Genomic DNA, 20,871 nt, shown 5'->3' on the forward strand with positions numbered 1-20,871 from the left:
CGTCATCATCATTAAATACTACACTGACCACCACAAATACCACAACAATGCCAAATCTCACCAGGTCATCATCATCATCATTAAATACTACACTGACTACCACAAATACCACAACAACGCCAAATCTCACCACGTCATCATCATCATCATTAAATACTGCACTGACCACCACAAATACCACAACAACGCCAAATCTCACCACGTCATCATCATCATCATCATTAAATACTACACTGACCACCACAAATACCACAACAACGCCAAATCTCACCACGTCATCATTAAATACTACACTGACCACCACAAATACCACAACGCCAAATCTCACCACGTCATCATCATTAAATACTACACTGACCACCACAAATACCACAACAACGCCAAATCTCACCACGTCATCATCATTAAATACTACACTGACCACCACAAATACCACAACAACGCCAAATCTCACCACGTCATCATCATCATCATTAAATACTACACTGACCACCACAAATACCACAACAACGCCAAATCTCACCACGTCATCATCATCATCATTAAATACTACACTGACCACCACAAATACCACAACAACGCCAAATCTCACCACGTCATCATTAAATACTACACTGACCACCACAAATACCACAACGCCAAATCTCACCACGTCATCATCATCATCATTAGATACTACACTGACCACCACAAATACCACAACAACGCCAAATCTCACCACGTCATCATCATCATCATCATTAAATACTACGATTCCGACAAATCCACTTTTAGCATTAAATACTACAACTCCATCAAAATTAGGCCAAAGTACAACACCCAGTCTGACCACGTCTGCTGCCACGTCCGGTATGTACCAAAATGTTGCATAATATATATAAAATATACATATTTTTTTAATTAAAGTTTGAAATTGTCTCCTCCAAATGCAGTCACAATTCCCAGTGGATCGGGGGTAAAAGTTTTAACCCTGTATGGCCAGATAATACCCCAACCTTTAGATCAAGGGATTGAGTGAATCTGTCAACAACTCCGTTTGGGCTGCTCATTTGAAAATCTCAGTGTCAATTGCCCTTCCGCAAACATCCATCAAGGCATCTAGCATTACAACACTGAAGGGGGCATGTGCCCCCCCGACTTGATACTTACTCCGCTCCCTGTGTATTTTCGGTGGAGTCCCTTTTGATGGATTTGTGTGGGACAGGGCTGGATAGTGCCTCCTATGCACGCATTATGGCCACGCTGGGGATGGGATCTGATACATGTATGATAGGAATAGGTCACAACAATCTAGGACTATGGCTGTTATTGCCCCCTGCCAGTCTTACCGGGGTTTCTGATATTCTGTATCATTCACTGCTGTTCATTCCGTTGTATGACAGGCACGGCATCAGCCACCGCTACTATATCTCCGATAGAGACGTGGCTGCAGATAGCATCCTCGGTAAGTGACCCCTCTCTTTATACTGCACCATCTGTAACGGGGCATTTTCTATCATCAGCTGTTGACTATTCAGAAATGAAATGGTAACATTGCGAATAATGTGGGTGGGCAGTGGTGCGGCCCTCAGGGGCCCTCTAAACAAGACCATCGTGGCGAAAGTGTTTCCATTGCAGACATCGCTGAATAAGGCATTGGTCACCCCCAATGCCGGCACCCGTGACCCCCGACTACTACTGAACACCAGTAGTGTGGATGAACATCCAACAAAACTCCCCGTGGCCCAGGATAGGCTAGGATAGGATCTTGAGCATGATGTCCTCCAGTAAACCATGGGTGGTAGGGGATTATGGGAATTGCAGTTACCTATCATTACGTGCTGCATATTATCACCAATACCACGCTGTATCTTTTTCTAATATCCTGCCATTTGTATCCACAGCGCACGCCGGAATCTGGAGCACTCGCAGTCATTGACCAAATCACTGAATACATTTCGTCCTCCACCTTCATGGGTTTTCACCTGAATGAAGTGCGCTTGATCTTGTATACGCTGGGAAACGTGACAGAGCACGTCGTGCAGTCAAACAAGAAGTTTAGTGTGGACAGAATAACTGTAAGTAGGTGTTGATGATAAATCAGGGTCTTACAAGCCCACGGGTCTCCAAACGCGTTCCAGCCAAATCCATAAGCTGCAGATCTTGGTCAGTGCACAGTGTCTCTGTATAAATAAATCTAATCAGAACTGCCCTTTTTAAGCAGAATTGAATCCCTAAACAATGCCTGTTTCCCTTGTTTGTCTGCAGAAAGTCGCGCACATAGCCAACCAGCTTGTCGGTGACCTCCATTTGGGCCCCGTGGCTGGCGCAGCCAGCGATCTTGGATCGCTGCTACTGAAAAATCTCGAGATTATATTTGCAGAAATGACCACCACCGATGGACCCTTTCACGTGTCGTTCGCGAACATGGACCTCCGGTGCTCCGTCTTCTCCTGCCGGGATCTTAAGAACGAGTCCGTGATGGTTCTTCACTCCGGGGTCAATGTTTCAGTGCCGCGTGAAGACATAGACCAGCTCGACCCTCTAGGTTGCTTTGCGAATGTGTTATCGATGACCTACAGTCCACAAACGGGTCGCTTCAACAGTCTGTACGACGGAGAAAGAAATAAGGACGGTAGCTTTTATGTGGCCAGTGACATACGGACAAATATATTATTACTAAATAACAGGAATACTCATAATGCTCAGATCAACATGACCTTCCAGTGTAAAGGCCGAGACTGCGATCAGACGGCCATCTGCGTTTTCTATGATTTCCTCTCCAACATGTGGTCGTCGGAGGGATGCATCACCCAAGTCACCGATGGACTCACCAAGTGTTTCTGCAGCCACCTCACGTCCTTCTCGGTGTTAATGTTGAACTCTGTGCCGAGTGACCCTTTCCACTCTCAGGTCCTAAACTACATCACCACAGTTGGACTCGCCATCTCCATGGCATCCCTCATTACCTGCATCTCGATACAAGCGATCCTTCTGAGTCAAGCAAATAACCCCATGGCTTCTTACAGACACGTGTCCATCCTCAACATGTCCACGTTTTTGCTGATAAATCACATCTCGTTTGTAGCGTCCAGTTACATCAAGCCCCACGCTGATAATCCGGTCTGTGTCGCTCTGACGTACTGCACGCATCTTTCCCTTCTCGGTTTCTTCTTCTGGACCGCGGTCCAAGGAGTTTTTTTGGTATGCCGACTGGTGTTTGTTTTCCACCATGTTACCAAAAGGGAATTCGTAACCCTGTCCGTGGTGTTGGGATACATATGCCCAATCTCTATTGCTACGGCCACCTTCCTGGTGTATAATCCTAACAATAATTACATGAGAGCGGATGCGTGTTGGCTGAATAACAATTCCGGGGCGTCCCTGGCATTCATCATACCAACAATTATCAGCATATCAGGCAATGTCTTGGTGCTTATTGTGGTCATCCGGAAGCTTCTCAGGCCGTCCATTTCTGAAGGCAGCAGCGAGGACGAGGATGTTGTGAAGAAGCTGGTCAAAGCGGTTGTCTTCTGCACCCCCCAGTTCGGTCTGACGTGGGCCATTGGGATCCCGCTGCTCAACAACAAATACATGCTGGCTTTAGACTACATGTTCGTGCTGCTGAACCCTCTGCAGGTCAGTGGATTCCTAATAAACCCTTTTTATTTCCCCGTCTTCAGACAATCGGTAGAGAGATAATGAATGTTTCTTAACACAAGAGCAGCAGTATTGTAAGAGTCTTCTCTGGAAACACCACGGGCTCTCAGTAAAAAAGGGGTCGCGAATCTTCATGTTTTATTCGCAAATGTTAACCGTTTCACTGATCCTGGGTCTGAATGCCCCAAAAAGCTCACACTACTGAGCTTATCAGGCCCTATATAATGTATAAAAACACGGAAACACAGCGCAGAACAGACATCAATGGGCACAGCATGTACGTAAAGCCAACAGTACACCCACAACACCGAAAAACAACCGTACCATTGTAAGGACTGCATGGGCGTTAAAGGTCATTCTCTTAAAGCCACTAAATGGACCAAAAATGATTCAAACTTTTGAGCTTGGAAATAAAATTTGTTGTCGCTCACTCTCTCTTACTCACTGACACTCTCTCGCTCCCTAACTTCTCCAAAGACCCACTTCTCACTCTCCGCTTCTCCTGCTCCAGCTTTGCTCCTCTGTCTCCATTCTTCTGGGCGGAAGACCCCCGAATGGATGAATGGGGGGGCAGAGGTTGTCCCCGTGGTTTGCGCGGAGCCTCTACCCAGCTGCGGAAGTACTTGGAACGCAGAGGAGACAAGACGGAGCAGAATAGGAGGAGAGGCAGAAATGGACATGGGGGAGCGGAGACATGTAAATGGTTGTCAGAGAGAATGGGAGAAAAAAAACAAAATACAAACAAGAATTTGTAGCTTTCTCGTTTGTTTTATCGGGATTCCTTCTGTTTTTGGACATTCGTACGAATTAACAAATTCAACAAAACTCATACGAATCTGAATGCACAAATCAGCTAAAAACTCCCCGGCCGCTTTTACCCATTCTCTGCTCCATCCCCATTCTGACTCCGCATTGGGGTCTCTTCCCTAAAAAGCGGGTTTGAGGGAGGGTTACACATTTAGGTAACGTTGGAGTTCTCCGCATAGATATAGCTGTGGTTCCCACTCACCATTCGGTAGCACGGCGCCTCCTACCTGTCAGGGGGTATAACTGTGTGTTTTTCCGCATTGCAGGGGTTCTTCATTCTCCTCTTCGCCTGTCTTCTGGATAAAAAGGTACCGTAGCCGTGGCGCGGCAGCCATTCTGTCTGTAACCACGTCTGATAACATGTATATATTGTTACTGATCGAGTGCAGATTTAGCTGCCATTTTTGGGGTATGGAAGGTATGAATTGATTAGGAAGCGAGGTCCCTTGTCCCTTAGAGCTTACAGTCTAAGTAACATGGCGGGGTTTTTAAATCAAATGCTCAACAGAAGGGGGCGCTCATATTTATCCATGAAAAGAACGGATATTTAGAGGCTGGGTGGTACCCGGGGCTCCGGTCCGGAGACGCTGTGCCGTTACAGAGACTCAGAGGATGGCAAATAGACTGCCATGCAATCCGTACGCGGTAACGTCTCACACCTTCCAATAAGACAGCAACACAGGAAGGGAGCGCAGCGACGTGTTTACTGTCCCCGGTTACTAGAGTGCAAACCCAACGCGAGATTTCGCTCTCATTTCTTATAAATCTCAGATTCATCGAGGATTAAGCTGCTTGGGTGGAAACGATTTGGGTCATAATACTGTAATATATAAACTATATAAAAGTGGTTATTTTTTCCAAGGTTCTGGATCTCGTGAAGAACCGCATGTCGCGGACGTCGCCCCCGACTAGCACGGTAAGGACTGTTTTATTGTAAAACCCATTGGATTCTTTCACTCCTTCCTCTGCTTATACATCGAAACGGAAACTTCGGAGGTAAAGTGGCCAGCATTCCCCTTCCCTGAGCGGCTGTCCTCTCCTCCCCGTCCATCCATAAAACGCTCCAACCCTGGCTAAATTAGAATAAACCTCCGGAATAATGAAGCATTCATTCAGCAATATGGGAAAAGGCTCGGCATTGTGCATCACCCGCACTCATCACTGCAATAGCTCCCTCCTTCCTCAGGGAAATCAGGAATAAAAGACATTCATAAGATGCCAAAAAAAAAAAGAGTTCATCGGCAGTGATTAGAGCCTCATTAATTAGTGACCCAGAGAGCGTCCTCCTCGCACTAGAACATTTCTCACAATTAACCCGTACGTATGCTTTCATTTTACAGGCTACCTCGGTGAGCACCTACTAATGGATCCCCCTGTGCGGTAAGTACCCTGGGGAAGCAGTCTCACCCCAGCTGACCCCTGTGTTAACCCTTTGTACATAACTCAACTGAGTACCCAGCACCAAGGCAACCACATGAACTGCGTCACTGCGTGCGCGGCTTCAGAGTAATCGCGTGCGAGAGTAACCGCGCAGGCGGCGTCAGAGTAACTGCGTGGGCGGACCAGACTAACCACGTGCACGAGTAACCATTTATGCGGGGTAAGAGTAACCATCTCTGCAGCGTCAGAGTAACCGCGTGGGCGGGTCAGAGTAACCGCATGGGCGGGTCAGAGTAACCACGAGGGCGGCGTCAGAGTAACCGCGTGGGCGGGTCAGAGTAACCGCGAGGGTAGCGGCAGAGTAACCGCGTGGGCGGGTCAGAGTAACTGCGAGGGCGGCGTCAGAGTAAGCCATAAAGCTTCCTCTCTGCACAGATCTCGCTTTATGGCTTTGCTCCTTCAGATGATTTACGCAGGTTACCGGGCAGACTGAGGCTCTCTTGTCCTCGATGAATGCTGGAACTGCACCAGATCGCTAACAAACCGCTTTCATATTCTGCAGGGGCTCCGCGAGCGAACTGGACCAGAACCAGCGGGTCACGGCGCTGCAGCATGGCTCAGAAATACTCGTCCACAAACCACCCCACAGAGAGGGCTCAGAGTCATGGCGATAACAGCCCCCGGGGACTGACGCCCGGCTCCTTGTTTTCCTATATATGTTACTCTCGCAATTCTAAAGTAAAACATTTGGAGGCATTTTCACCAATTAACCCTGTGTGTTTTCTCTCTGTGTTTAAGACACAATGGGCACCATTCAAAGACCCGTCTGAACTCTGATTGGTTGTAACAGAGGTAACGATTCAACAGCAAATCCTCCAGCGTAGAAACTAGCCAACGGCCGCCAAAACAGCCACAATGAGAGCCACATAAAGCTATAGAATGACTGATCCGTAGAAAATCACGCATTTCATTGATACCTTTTAGTCATAAATCCAGCCCCCGTCTAGTGTTTAAATTCCCTCATTATGTTAGCCTCTACCACTTCTGCTGGGAGGCCATTCCATATAGCATCTGGATCTATATTTGACTTGCCTCTTCAAGGCACCAGAGGACGCATAGACTCTCCTTCACACAAGGTGTTAATTACTAACGCTGTTTTTGGATAAAATGTATTCCTGAATACCATCCCTTTAGAAATCACTGAAACGCTCCCCCCCTTCCCTGAAGTTGTCAGACTCACAGGTCTGTAATCACCCGGCTGAGATGTTAATCCCTTTTTAATAGTATTGCATTTGGGTATAACAGACAAAATCAGGGATTTTTTTATAAGAAATAAGCCCGAGGTCGTTTTCTGTTGTGCGTTCATCAAGCGTGCAGAAAAAGAGCTGCAATGACCAAACTGTGGGAGCCGAGTCCCCAATCTTCGTCTTCTGGGGCATGCACTCCCCGAAAGGATATGAATTCCCTTCCCCAGTGGATCCATGCTAGGGGACGCTATCACACCTCTGGCTCTCTGACGCCATCCCCAGCTCTAAGGCCAGAGGACCAAGCTTTGCCTCTCTCACAGGTACTCACTTGATCTAAGCTAAAAGGCCAAAACCAGACAAAATCAAGTGGAACGATTGGCTGGGACATTCGGCACACAGCTGCGTCAGGGCTCACAAAGACAGCCTAAAGCCATGGATGGTTACCCAGCCTCAGCCGGCAAGTCTCCAGAGAAACCTCCCCCAAAGCCGGCGCCGCCCAATGGGTCTCACGCTACAGAAACCTCGAAGACCCTCTTAATAAGCAATAATGTTAGCCCAGAACGGGGGTACCTCGAGCACGGAAATGCTTGGCATGTTACTGATCTGAGGCTGGGAAGGGCCGGCATGGAGAGCTAATGCCTCCAAGGCTGCTCTGATTGGAAGATTTATTTTGGTCTGAACTGCAATTCCACATCCAGCCACCAGGGCTGCGTAACGGGCACACGATACGTGTTATCCGCTTCTTTCATAGTATATACTATATTTATATATATATATATCTATCTATATATATGTATATTAGACGGGTACAAGCTTAATCTTTAATGAAAATCGCCTGTTTCGCACGTTCCTACAAATCAACGACAACGAGGGCGACTCCGGCGACACTGATGAAAACGAACTGCAAAAGTGCCGAAAATCCATCATGACTCTTCCATTCAGCGCCACATTTAACCTGTCAGTAGCAGCAGTTACAGACTGATGAGAGTTGGAGTGTGAGACAGTGACAGCTAAGCAGAGGCTGAGAGTGATGCTCGTTACTCATATACAATACTGCGCATTAATGAATAGTTTATTTTAGCGCAGAAAATGTGCTGTTGTTGCGTGGATTGGAGAAGCTGTAGTGACTGCTGTAGTGATTACAGGGACTGCAGCAGACATTTCTGTTCCTGTGTGGAGTTTGAAGTGGAGTGGAGATGAAGACCATCGGCCATTTATGCCAAACCTGTAATTTGTGGAGAAGTCAATCTTTTATTATCTTTCTATCATATCTATTATTCCTCAGTGATAAATCAATGTTGGTGACAAAACCTGTCATTTTTATATATAATATTGGGGAAATCCAGTCCTGCTCCACGGGGCTGCATGTGCCTATCATCTGCCAGTGTATGCCCACCCAGACACAGTGACCTGTTACTACTACCACTGCTGCTGCTGCACCTGTTTGACCGTCATATCTCTGTGGAAACCTTTTTTCCTTACTTCCATAATGAAAGAAGAGTCCAGAAGGTGTCAGGGATCTCTCCTTTTTGGGAATGTCCCCCAAATGTCATTCCGAATCGAAAAGTACCCTGAATTTCATCAAAGGAAACGGACGGGAAACGAAGCTCGTTGCCAGAAAAGGAACACGGCAAAAATTGAACTAAAATTTTGTCATAAGGGATTTTGCTCGCCGTGCGCATGCTACTGTTAATATATATTATATACACTCCAGAGCGGCGGTTGGGTTGTTCCTGTGTGATAGGCACAGTGAGTAAACCCTCCATTTGCTATTTGGTTACTATTTTTCATTTTCCTGGGATGCTCGTAGTTAATTCTTCGATGGGCTGTAAAGAATATTAGGGCTGTACCCCAATATAACACCCTCCCTCTAATACTGGGCGGTCCCCCATATAATTCCCTCCCTCTAACACTAATATAGGGTCTTAGCCCAATATAGCATCCTCCCCCAAACATGAATACAGGGCAGTCCCCCATATAATTCCCTCCCCCAAAAACTAATAAAGGGCGGTCCCCCATATAATTCCCTCCCCCAAACACTAAAAAGTGTGACAGGGACTCTTGTAAACTATAAAACGCTTCCTTGCGATAGTTACCTGTATGGGCCGCCGTATACCACATTCTAATGTTACAGATCCTGCCACCAGAACAAACAAAACCGACTTGTTATGTAGGGATTAACTGAAATAGTAGAGCTGTCTCTTTGAACGCAAGAGGTAGTGGAATCGATACCCGCATTCTCTGTGTGTTCTGTTTTTATCAGTTTTTGGGACGGTTTCGTTGGCGGAGCGTCCTAAGATTAAGTGAGCACAAGCCAAAGCAGTTTCCATGTACAGAGATCGGATCAAATAGTGCAGCGCACACTTTGGATATGAGTTAGCGGAATCGATACACACATTCTTCAGGCTCCCTCGGTTTTACCCAAACATTAATCGGCGGAGCGTTCTGGGATTCTTAAGAGAACTCAAAATGTTACACAAAACAAGTGGAAGCATTAGGGATCCTGCCGCCGGCACAAACTAAAAGCGTCACCATATAGCGGGCTTGGTGCAAATAGCAGAGCGAGTGAGAGTTAGATGCCCACATTCTCCATGAGTGGCCAAAGATTCTCAAGAGAACTCCAATGCACAACTTCCTGATTACAAGCTTAAATGTTACAGATTGATGGTGCAGAGAGACATTTTAACAGCACGAGGGATTAACCCAAACGGTAGAGAGCTGGCATAGCGTGCAAGGGGTAGCGGGATCGATACTCGCGTTCTCATGGGAAGTTTATAAAGTCCTTTTAGAGAAGGTTTGTGCAAAAAATCTTCCAAAAAGTCACATTTTGGTTTCAACTCTTTTGGTGGAACGTCAGACAGCAGAAGTTCACATAAAAACAAAAGAGCATCAAAAGCGTCTCGCCCAAAAAGCGTGACAGGGAATCCCGTAAAAATATTAAACACTCGTTAATTACAAAATAGTTAGTGGTATGGTCTGCCGTACACCGCACTCCAATGCTTTCAAGTCCTCCACACAAGAACCAGCCTCAAAGACTGCTATAACCCGAGCAGTCTTAAGGAGAAAAATGCCAATATTTTACTTAAATAAGAAAGCAAGAGACAATGCGACGTGTAAGGGGATTGGCTCAAAGAGTAGCGCGCTTGCTTCGCGTGTGAGAGGGAGCGGGATCGATCCCTGCTTTCTCTGTTTTTAAGATGTTTCCATTGACAGAGCGTGCTAAGATTTCTAAGAGAAACGTAACGCTGGCTTCTTGTTTGCTTAAACGTTACAGATTGTGTAAGAGTGGTGCAAAGAGATAAGCGGTGGGGAATTAACTCAAATGGCAGAGCGCTCACTTAACACGCGCGAGATCAGTACCTGCGTTCTTTAAGTTCTCCTAGGAAGTTTTGAATGTCCTTTTAGAGAAGGTCCGTGGAGAGGAATCGTCACATTTTCACCTCAACTCCCTCAGTTTACTTTTTTGGTGGAACGTCAGGCAGCAGAGGTTCCTGACACGTCTTTGAAAAAGAGCACTGAAAACGTCTCGCCCAAAAAGCGTTGACAGGGAATGGCGTAGACGATAAAATACTTGGTAATCGCGCGATAGTCACCGGTATGAACCACCGCATTCTCTCCTAACAAGAACTAGCGTTAGGGGCAAAGTTTCTCAACTAGCCTAGAATTAGTTACAAAATCGAAAAGAAGTGGTTTTTTTTTATAAAAGAAAAGCTCGTTATCTTATGAAGTACCGTTGGATGTCCTGATTTCGGGGGATTATCGGCAGAGCGCTCGCTTCGCGTGGGACCGTTAGCGGGACCGATCCTTGCGCTCTCCGTGTCTCTCAGGTTTTATCGGTGTTACTCCAGGCATTCATCGGCAGAGCGTGCTGGTAGTCTTTAGAGGACACAGGTGTAACGGGCTGAAGCGGCTCCTGTCACAGTCTCCATGTCGAGGGTTATCTGTGACCCGCGTTCCCACCACTTCTCTTTGTATTAGTCTTTAATTATTATAAAGGCGAGGGAATGAGGAAATAGTCCAGTCATCTACATTGTGTCCCCAATACCACCTCCTCCTCATTAATTATTATTATTATTATTATTATTATTACCACAGTAAAACTCCCCAGAACAAGCCCCGGCGCTCAGAGGGATAAGTGACCCTTTTTATACGGATAGTATGTGTGAGGAGTTAAGGCGCATCCGTTACACTTAGGGCCTCTATTTCTGCCGCCTGTTGTTCCAGCTTGCTCCTTTCTATCGATGCCAATAAAGATTGTTCAGAAAAAAAGGGTGCGGCTGTTTCGGGGCGGGACTCTGCGTGCAGGCGGCGCGGCTAGGGCGGGGTTGGTGCGCGCCCGCGCGCCCCGCGCCCCTGGGAGCTGCGGCGCGCAGGGGGAGGAGCCGCCATTTTGTCCGGAGACTCCCGGACTGAGAGGAGGAGCAGACGGGGAAAGGCGGCCAGTCAGTCAGTCAGTCAGTCAGTCAGTCAGTCAGTCAGTCAGTCAGTGCACGGTGTCTCTCCTGTCACATACTGTAACCGGTGCTGGGGATCCCCGCCCGGAGAGCGCCCGCCAGGACTGACAGACGCCCGTAGGAGGGCGTGGCTCGGACACAGGGCCCAGAGGAGGGCGTGGTTTGGACACAGGGCCCGGAGGAGGGCGTGACTCGGACACAGGGCCCATGGCGAAGAAGACGTACGACCTGCTCTTTAAACTGCTGCTGATCGGGGACTCCGGGGTGGGGAAGACCTGCGTGCTCTTCCGCTTCTCGGACGATGCCTTCAACACCACCTTCATCTCCACCATCGGTAAGAGGGGCCCCGGGGGCTATACGGTGGGCCGGGTCCGGCCTGGGTATGAGGGGGAAAGGGTGGGACACACAAACACACCGAGCTGGGCCTGTGTTTTGGGTCCGCAGCCTTTGGCACACACCGGGCTGGGCCTACATACCGGGAGCCACTGAGCCGGGCCTGTGTACCGGGCGCCGCACACACCGAGCTTGGCCTGTTAAATTGAGGGGAGGGGCACGCACACCGGGCTGGGCCTGTACCCCGGGAGCCGCACACCGGGCTGGGCCTGTACCCCGGGAGCCGCACACCGGGCTGGGCCTGTACCCCGGGAGCCGCACACCGGGCTGGGCCTGTACCCCGGGAGCCGCACACCGGGCTGGGCCTGTACCCCGGGAGCCGCACACCGGGCTGGGCCTGTACCCCGGGAGCCGCACACCGGGCTGGGCCTGTACCCCGGGGGCCCACACACACCCCGGGCTGGTCACTCTCTCCCTGCTCGCCTTGTTTCACTTACCCTGGGCCCTTAAGGGGCTTTGAACATGGTTGTTGCCGGTGGGTCCAGGCCCTCAGCTTGGCGGCACTGCCCGGGGCCCCCAGCCGTCACTCTGTATGAATTGCCCGCGAGGCTCTGTGCCGTCGGTGTCCGTGGTGGCCCTTTCTTTTATTTGCCCCCTGCAGGGTAGATCGTTCCAGGTGATGTCGGATAAGGAGCGTTAACCCCGTCTGCTCTGCCGGTGTGGATGGCTGGGTCTGTAGAGGCGAGCGTGTTATTTAGTGAATATGCACGCGTGTGCGTGTTACCCGTGGTGGGTATTCCATGGCACCCTTGTACGTCCCTCCACGCTCTGTTGCCTCTTTACAGATCGTATGGAATCCATACGTCCAGCGCTTCCCCGCGTCGGGGGAGGGGGCATCTCCGGCACAGACAATGGGCTGGTGACAGCGGAGGGTATGGAGGCGGTGGCCCCACAGCGGGTGCCGTTAGCGCCTGTCTCTCCCGTGATCCGGTGGGAAGGCAGACGGCTGAACGGTGCGAGAGCGCTCGTGATGAGCGCAGGGTTACGGGGTAACCCCGGCACGGGCCGCTATCTGCCCCCCATAGATCTCCCCGCTGGTCCCGCGCTCACCGGTCTCTTTAGAGTTCTGTGCGCTACAAGGTGCCGTCTCTCTCTTCCCCGTGCCGTCTCTCTCTCTCTCTCTTCCCCGTGCCGTCTCTCTCTCTCTCCGTCTCTCTTCCCCGTGCCGTCTCTCTCTCTCTTCCCCGTGCTCTCTCTCTCCGTCTCTCTCCGTCTCTCTTCCCCCTCTCTTCCCCGTGCCGTCACTCTCACTCTCTTCCTCGTGCCGTCTCTCTCACTCTCTTCCTCGTGCCGTCTCTCTCACTCTCTTCCTCGTGCCGTCTCTCTCACTCTCTTCCCCGTGCCGTCTCTCTCACTCTCTTCCCCGTGCCGTCTCTCTCACTCTCTTCCCCGTGCCGTCTCTCTCACTCTCTTCCCCGTGCCGTCTCTCTCACTCTCTTCCCCGTGCCGTCACTCTCACTCTCTTCCCCGTGCCGTCACTCTCACTCTCTTCCCCGTGCCGTCACTCTCACTCTCTTCCCCGTGCCGTCACTCTCACTCTCTTCCCCGTGCCGTCACTCTCACTCTCTTCCCCGTGCCGTCACTCTCACTCTCTTCCCCGTGCCGTCACTCTCACTCTCTTCCCCGTGCCGTCACTCTCACTCTCTTCCCCGTGCCGTCACTCTCACTCTCTTCCCCGTGCCGTCACTCTCACTCTCTTCCCCGTGCCGTCACTCTCACTCTCTTCCCCGTGCCGTCACTCTCACTCTCTTCCCCGTGCCGTCACTCTCACTCTCTTCCCCGTGCCGTCACTCTCACTCTCTTCCCCGTGCCGTCACTCTCACTCTCTTCCCCGTGCCGTCACTCTCACTCTCTTCCCCGTGCCGTCACTCTCACTCTCTTCCCCGTGCCGTCTCTCTCTCTCTCCGTCTCTCTCTCTTCCCCGTGCCGTCTCTCTCTCTCTCTCTCTCTTCCCCGTGCCGTCTCTCTCTCTCTCTCTCTCTTCCCCGTGCCGTCTCTCTCTCTCTCTCTCTCTTCCCCGTGCCGTCTCTCTCTCTCTCTCTCTTCCCCGTGTCTCTCTCTCTCTCTCCCGTCTCTCTCTCTCTCTCCCCGTCTCTCTCTCTCTCCCCGTCTCTCTCTCTCTCCCCGTCTCTCTCTCTCTCCCCGTCTCTCTCTCTCTCCCCGTCTCTCTCTCTCTCCCCGTCTCTCTCTCTCTCCCCGTCTCTCTCTCTCTCCCCGTCTCTCTCTCTCTCCCCGTCTCTCTCTCTCTCCCCGTCTCTCTCTCTCTCCCCGTCTCTCTCTCTCTCCCCGTCTCTCTCTCTCTCCCCGTCTCTCTCTCTCTCCCCGTCTCTCTCTCTCTCCCCGTCTCTCTCTCTCTCCCCGTCTCTCTCTCTCTCCCCGTCTCTCTCTCTCTCCCCGTCTCTCTCTCTCTCCCCGTCTCTCTCTCTCTCCCCGTCTCTCTCTCTCTCCCCGTCTCTCTCTCTCTCCCCGTCTCTCTCTCTCTCCCCGCTCTCTCTCTCTCTCCCCGTCTCTCTCTCTCTCCCCCGTCTCTCTCTCTCTCCCCGTCTCTCTCTCTCTCCCCGTCTCTCTCTCTCTCCCCGTCTCTCTCTCTCTCCCCGTCTCTCTCTCTCTCCCCGTCTCTCTCTCTCTCCCCGTCTCTCTCTCTCTCCCGTCTCTCTCTCTCTCCCCGTCTCTCTCTCTCTCCCCGTCTCTCTCTCTCTCCCCGTCTCTCTCTCTCTCCCGTCTCTCTCTCTCTCCCCGTCTCTCTCTCTCTCCCCGTCTCTCTCTCTCTCTCCCCGTCTCTCTCTCTCTCTCCCCGTCTCTCTCTCTCTCTCCCCGTCTCTCTCTCTCTCCCCGTCTCTCTCTCTCTCCCCGTCTCTCTCTCTCTCTCCCCGTCTCTCACTCTCTCTCCCCGTCTCTCTCTCTCTCTCCCCGTCTCTCTCTCTCTCTCCCCGTCTCTCTCTCTCTCTCCCCGTCTCTCTCTCTCTCTCCCCGTCTCTCTCTCTCTCCCCGTCTCTCTCTCTCTCCCCGTCTCTCTCTCTCTCCCCGTCTCTCTCTCTCTCCCCGTCTCTCTCTCTCTCCCCGTCTCTCTCTCTCTCCCCGTCTCTCTCTCTCTCTCCCCGTCTCTCTCTCTCTCTCCCCGTCTCTCTCTCTCTCTCCCCGTCTCTCTCTCTCTCTCCCCGTCTCTCTCTCTCTCTCCCCCGTCTCTCTCTCTCTCTCCCCGTCTCTCTCTCTCTCTCTCCCCGTCTCTCTCTCTCTCTCCCCGTCTCTCTCTCTCTCTCCCCGTCTCTCTCTCTCTCTCCCCGTCTCTCTCTCTCTCTCCCCGTCTCTCTCTCTCTCTCCCCGTCTCTCTCTCATCTCCCCGTCTCTCTCTCTCTCCCCGTCTCTCTCTCTCTCTCCCCGTCTCTCTCTCTCTCTCCCCCGTCTCTCTCTCTCTCCCCGTCTCTCTCTCTCCCCGTCTCTCTCTCTCTCTCTCTCCCCGTTCTCTCTCTCTCTCTCTCTCCCCGTCTCTCTCTCTCTCTCCCCGTCTCTCTCTCTCTCTCCCCGTCTCTCTCTCTCTCTCCCCGTCTCTCTCTCTCTCCCCCCCGTCTCTCTCTCTCTCCCCCCGTCTCTCTCTCTCCCCCGTCTCTCTCTCTCCCCCGTCTCTCTCTCTCCCCCGTCTCTCTCTCTCCCCCCGTCTCTCTCTCTCCCCCCGTCTCTCTCTCTCCCCCCGTCTCTCTCTCTCTCCCCCGTCTCTCTCTCTCTCCCCCCGTCTCTCTCTCTCTCCCCCCGTCTCTCTCTCTCTCCCCCCGTCTCTCTCTCTCTCCCCCCCGTCTCTCTCTCTCTCCCCCCGTCTCTCTCTCTCTCCCCCGTCTCTCTCTCTCTCCCCCCGTCTCTCTCTCTCTCCCCCCGTCTCTCTCTCTCTCCCCCGTCTCTCTCTCTCTCCCCCCGTCTCTCTCTCTCTCCCCCCGTCTCTCTCTCTCTCCCCCCGTCTCTCTCTCTCTCCCCCCGTCTCTCTCTCTCTCCCCCCGTCTCTCTCTCTCTCCCCCCGTCTCTCTCTCTCTCCCCCCGTCTCTCTCTCTCTCCCCCCCGTCTCTCTCTCTCTCTCTCCCCCCGTCTCTCTCTCTCTCCCCCCGTCACTCTCTCTCTCCCCCCGTCTCTCTCTCTCTCCCCCCGTCTCTCTCTCTCTCTCCCCCGTCTCTCTCTCTCTCTCCCCCGTCACTCTCTCTCTCTCCCCCCGTCTCTCTCTCTCTCTCTCCCCCCGTCTCTCTCTCTCTCTCTCCCCCGTCTCTCTCTCTCTCTCTCTCCCCCGTCTCTCTCTCTCTCTCTCTCCCCCGTCTCTCTCTCTCTCTCTCTCCCCCGTCTCTCTCTCTCTCTCTCCCCCCGTCTCTCTCTCTCTCTCCCCGTCTCTCTCTCTCTCCCCGTCTCTCTCTCTCTCTCCCCGTCTCTCTCTCTCTCTCCCCGTCTCTCTCTCTCCCCCCCGTCTCTCTCTCTCCCCCCGTCTCTCTCTCTCCCCCCGTCTCTCTCTCTCCCCCCGTCTCTCTCTCTCCCCCCGTCTCTCTCTCTCCCCCCCGTCTCTCTCTCTCCCCCCGTCTCTCTCTCTCCCCCCCCGTCTCTCTCTCTCCCCCCGTCTCTCTCTCTCCCCCCGTCTCTCTCTCTCCCCCCGTCTCTCTCTCTCCCCCCGTCTCTCTCTCTCCCCCCGTCTTCTCGTCTCTCTCCCCCCGTCTCTCTCTCTCCCCCGTCTCTCTCTCTCCCCCCGTCTCTCTCTCTCCCCCCGTCTCTCTCTCTCCCCCCGTTCTCTCGTCTCTCTCTTCCCCCGTCTCTCTCTCTCCCCCGTCTCTCTCTCTCCCCCCGTCTCTCTCTCTCCCCCCGTCTCTCTCTCTCCCCCCGTCTCTCTCTCTCCCCCCGTCTCTCTCTCTCCCCCGTCTCTCTCTCTCTCCCCCCGTCTCTCTCTCTCCCCCCGTCTCTCTCTCTCTCCCCCGTCTCTCTCTCTCCCCCCGTCTCTCTCTCTCTCCCCCCCGTCTCTCTCTCTCCCCCCGTCTCTCTCTCTCCCCCCGTCTCTCTCTCTCCCCCCGTCTCTCTCTCTCCCCCCGTCTCTCTCTCTCCCCCCGTCTCTCTCTCTCTCCCCCGTCTCTCTCTCTCCCCCCGTCTCTCTCTCTCCCCCCGTCTCTCTCTCTCCCCCCGTCTCTCTCTCTCCCCCCGTCTCTCTCTCTCCCCCCGTCTCTCTCTCTCCCCCGTCTCTCTCTCTCCCCCCGTCTCTCTCTCTCCCCCCGTCTCTCTCCTCTCCCCCCCGTCTCTCTCTCTCCCCCCGTCTCTCTCTCTCTCCCCCGTCTCTCTCTCTCCCCCCGTCTCTCTCTCTCTCCCCCCGTCTCTCTCTCTCCCCCCCGTCTCTCTCTCTCTCCCCCCGTCTCTCTCTCTCTCCCCCCCGTCTCTCTCTCTCTCCCCCCGTCTCTCTCTCTCTCCCCCCGTCTCTCTCTCTCTCCCCCGTCTCTCTCTCTCTCCCCCCCGTCTCTCTCTCTCTCCCCCCGTCTCTCTCTCTCTCCCCCCGTCTCTCTCTCTCTCCCCCCGTCTCTCTCTCTCTCCCCCCGTCTCTCTCTCTCTCCCCCGTCTCTCTCTCTCTCCCCCCGTCTCTCTCTCTCTCCCCCCCGTCTCTCTCTCTCTCCCCCCGTCTCTCTCTCTCTCCCCCCGTCTCTCTCTCTCTCCCCCCGTCTCTCTCTCTCTCCCCCCGTCTCTCTCTCTCTCCCCCCGTCTCTCTCTCTCTCCCCCCCCGTCTCTCTCTCTCTCCCCCCGTCTCTCTCTCTCTCCCCCCGTCTCTCTCTCTCTCCCCCCGTCTCTCTCTCTCTCCCCCCGTCTCTCTCTCTCCCCCCCGTCTCTCTCTCTCTCCCCCCCGTCTCTCTCTCTCTCCCCCCGTCTCTCTCTCTCCCCCCCGTCTCTCTCTCTCTCCCCCCCGTCTCTCTCTCTCTCCCCCCCCGTCTCTCTCTCTCTCCCCCCCGTCTCTCTCTCTCTCCCCCCCCGTCTCTCTCTCTCTCCCCCCCCGTCTCTCTCTCTCTCCCCCCCCGTCTCTCTCTCTCTCCCCCCCCGTCTCTCTCTCTCTCCCCCCCCGTCTCTCTCTCTCTCTCCCCCCCCCGTCTCTCTCTCTCTCCCCCCCCCGTCTCTCTCTCTCTCCCCCCCCCGTCTCTCTCTCTCTCCCCCCCCGTCTCTCTCTCTCTCCCCCCCCGTCTCTCTCTCTCTCCCCCCCCCGTCTCTCTCTCTCTCCCCCCCGTCTCTCTCTCTCTCCCCCCCGTCTCTCTCTCTCCATCCCCCCGTCTCTCTCTCTCCTCCCCCCCGTCTCTCTCTCTCTCCCCCCCGTCTCTCTCCTCTCTCCCCCCCCGTCTCTCTCTCTCTCCCCCCCGTCTCTCTCTCTCTCCCCCCGTCTCTCTCTCTCTCCCCCCCCGTCTCTCTCTCTCTCTCCCCCCCGTCTCTCTCTCTCTCTCCCCCCGTCTCTCTCTCTCTCTCCCCCCGTCTCTCTCTCTCTCCCCCCGTCTCTCTCTCTCTCTCCCCCCGTCTCTCTCTCTCTCTCCCCCCGTCTCTCTCTCTCTCTCCCCCCGTCTCTCTCTCTCTCTCCCCCCGTCTCTCTCTCTCTCTCCCCCCGTCTCTCTCTCTCTCTCCCCCCGTCTCTCTCTCTCTCTCCCCCGTCTCTCTCTCTCTCTCCCCCGTCTCTCTCTCTCTCTCCCCCGTCTCTCTCTCTCTCTCCCCCCCGTCTCTCTCTCTCTCTCCCCCCGTCTCTCTCTCTCTCTCCCCCCGTCTCTCTCTCTCTCTCTCCCCCCGTCTCTCTCTCTCTCTCCCCCCGTCTCTCTCTCTCTCTCCCCCGTCTCTCTCTCTCTCTCCCCCCGTCTCTCTCTCTCTCTCCCCCCGTCTCTCTCTCTCTCTCCCCCCGTCTCTCTCTCTCTCTCCCCCCGTCTCTCTCTCTCTCTCCCCCCGTCTCTCTCTCTCTCTCCCCCCGTCTCTCTCTCTCCCCCCCGTCTCTCTCTCTCTCCCCCCGTCTCTCTCTCTCTCTCCCCCCGTCTCTCTCTCTCTCTCCCCCCGTCTCTCTCTCTCTCTCCCCCCGTCTCTCTCTCTCTCTCCCCCCGTCTCTCTCTCTCTCTCCCCCCGTCTCTCTCTCTCTCTCCCCCCCGTCCTCTCTCTCTCCCCCCGTCTCTCTCTCTCTCTCCCCCGTCTCTCTCTCTCTCTCCCCCCGTCTCTCTCTCTCTCTCCCCCCGTCTCTCTCTCTCTCCCCCCGTCTCTCTCTCTCCCCCCGTCTCTCTCTCTCTCTCCCCCCGTCTCTCTCTCTCTCTCCCCCCGTCTCTCTCGCTCGCTCTCTCACTCTCCCCCCCGTCTCTCTCGCTCGCTCTCTCTCTCTCCCCCCGTCTCTCTCGCTCGCTCTCTCTCTCTCCCCCCGTCTCTCTCGCTCGCTCTCTCTCTCTCTCCCCCCGTCTCTCTCGCTCCGCTCTCTCTCTCTCCCCCCGTCTCTCTCGCTCGCTCTCTCTCTCTCTCCCCGTCTCTCTCGCTCGCTCTCTCTCTCTCTCCCCGTCTCTCTCGCTCGCTCTCTCCCCGTCTCTCTCTCTCTCTCTCTCTTCCCCGTGCTGTCTCTTGGCAGACAGACCGGGTTCCACGTGGGGTTCCTGGAAAGTCACCCTGTGAGCTCACACCCCGCGCCTGCCGTTGTTTAACCCCCGGGGGCCGTATGTGACGCGGGGGCCGCTGCCAACGTTCAGGAGCCTCGATGGCCGCCCCCCTTGAGTGGGTTTGAGAGACTCGAGGCTGGAAGGGTTTTTCCTCCCCGTGTCGGAGGCATGTTGGGATATAAATAACTTGTCACGTTGGCCGTGGCCGGGTTCATCACCCAGATACTTGCGTGTTGTTTGTAGAACACGATACGGCCGTGGAAGTCGTCCACGGTGGCCCCTGAGGGCCGACGCTGAGCAGCACTCTCTACCTGAGACCGCTTGGATCCAGCCCCCTCCGCTGCAGCTGGCAGGTCTGCTTTCTGTAATAGGAAAGGGGTCTGTGCAGGGCCGGAGGGGCCGCGCAGGCTGAATGTATCCCTCTGAGAGGTGTAGTAGTCCACACCGTGACTTCCTGTCCAGCACAGCAGTAAGGGCCACGCTCTTGCTGCCGCCTGTATAGCGGGGGGGGGCTCTGTCTGCGGGCCGTAGTGGCTGGGGGGGGGGTGTCGCTGTGTATGGGCCGCGGTGACAGGCCGTGCCGGCGGTGTGCTCAGGGTTGTGCCGTTGGCCGCGTCCTCGCCGGCGTGTTTGTTCGCCGTGATAGCGGCCGCCGTCTTAATCCCCGGCTCCTCGAGTCTCCGGGGGCCGCGTCTTCTCCGTGTGTTTTGTTCCATGAAACGATACGCTGCCGGTTTAACCCTCGCCTGTCACGCCGGGTAAAGTCCGGCCCCGCGAGTACCGGGGCTGCTATGTCATTAATGTACTGCGCTACAGCTCACGTGTTCATTGTAAGGTGTATTCAGAACCTGCTGGCAGAGCGGGCCCCGTTCGGCCCGCCTGGTCTGCTCAGACGTCGTTCTCGTCTTAGATTCAGGAGCCATGCATGCCGAGGGCAGAGAGAGAAGTCGGCGTGGCTCCTCCGGCGGTGACACCGGCCCGCGCTCTGCCGCGTGATTAACCCTTTATTATCCAACAAACCCCCTTATGGGCATTTCTAAACTCGTGTCCCCCTTCCGGCCCCCGGGTACTGTGTGGGCCATGCGATTGGGTGTGTGACCTGCACCGAAGCCGGGGGCCGTCATATCCGTGCATGCAGACAGCCCCTCCCCCCCCGTCATGTGACCCGCGGTGTAAAAGCACGGCCCAAGCGGTCTCGGCGGGGATATCGCTGGAGATCCCTTCCTTTTATTGCCCGTGTGTGATACAGGTTGCCCGTTGCTGGGGCGGGTTGCCCGTTGCCGGGGCAGGTTGTTGCCGGGCGGACTCCGTGGTTAATGGTCTCTTTGTGGAGCGGCTCCCGGCGAGCAC

At 54.4% G+C, this 20,871-nt stretch overlaps 1 protein-coding gene across 1 annotated transcript; it reads left to right on the forward strand.

Moving 5' to 3' along the window:
- Positions 1–1,542: 1,542 nt before the first annotated feature.
- On the forward strand, positions 1,543–5,810 carry LOC149271429 (adhesion G protein-coupled receptor F3-like). The gene is made up of 6 exons (XM_089507435.1): positions 1,543–1,719; positions 1,884–2,057; positions 2,248–3,618; positions 4,713–4,754; positions 5,309–5,362; positions 5,787–5,810. Exons 1-6 carry the CDS (start codon positions 1,543–1,545, stop codon positions 5,808–5,810), a joined length of 1,842 nt encoding a protein of 613 aa, XP_089363561.1.
- Positions 5,811–20,871: the final 15,061 nt, after the last annotated feature.

This window comes from Sceloporus occidentalis, unplaced genomic scaffold (assembly GCF_023333645.1).
Source record: "Sceloporus occidentalis isolate IW3139 unplaced genomic scaffold, rSceOcc1.0.p SCAF_521, whole genome shotgun sequence".
Classification (NCBI taxonomy): Eukaryota; Metazoa; Chordata; class Lepidosauria; order Squamata; family Phrynosomatidae; genus Sceloporus; species Sceloporus occidentalis.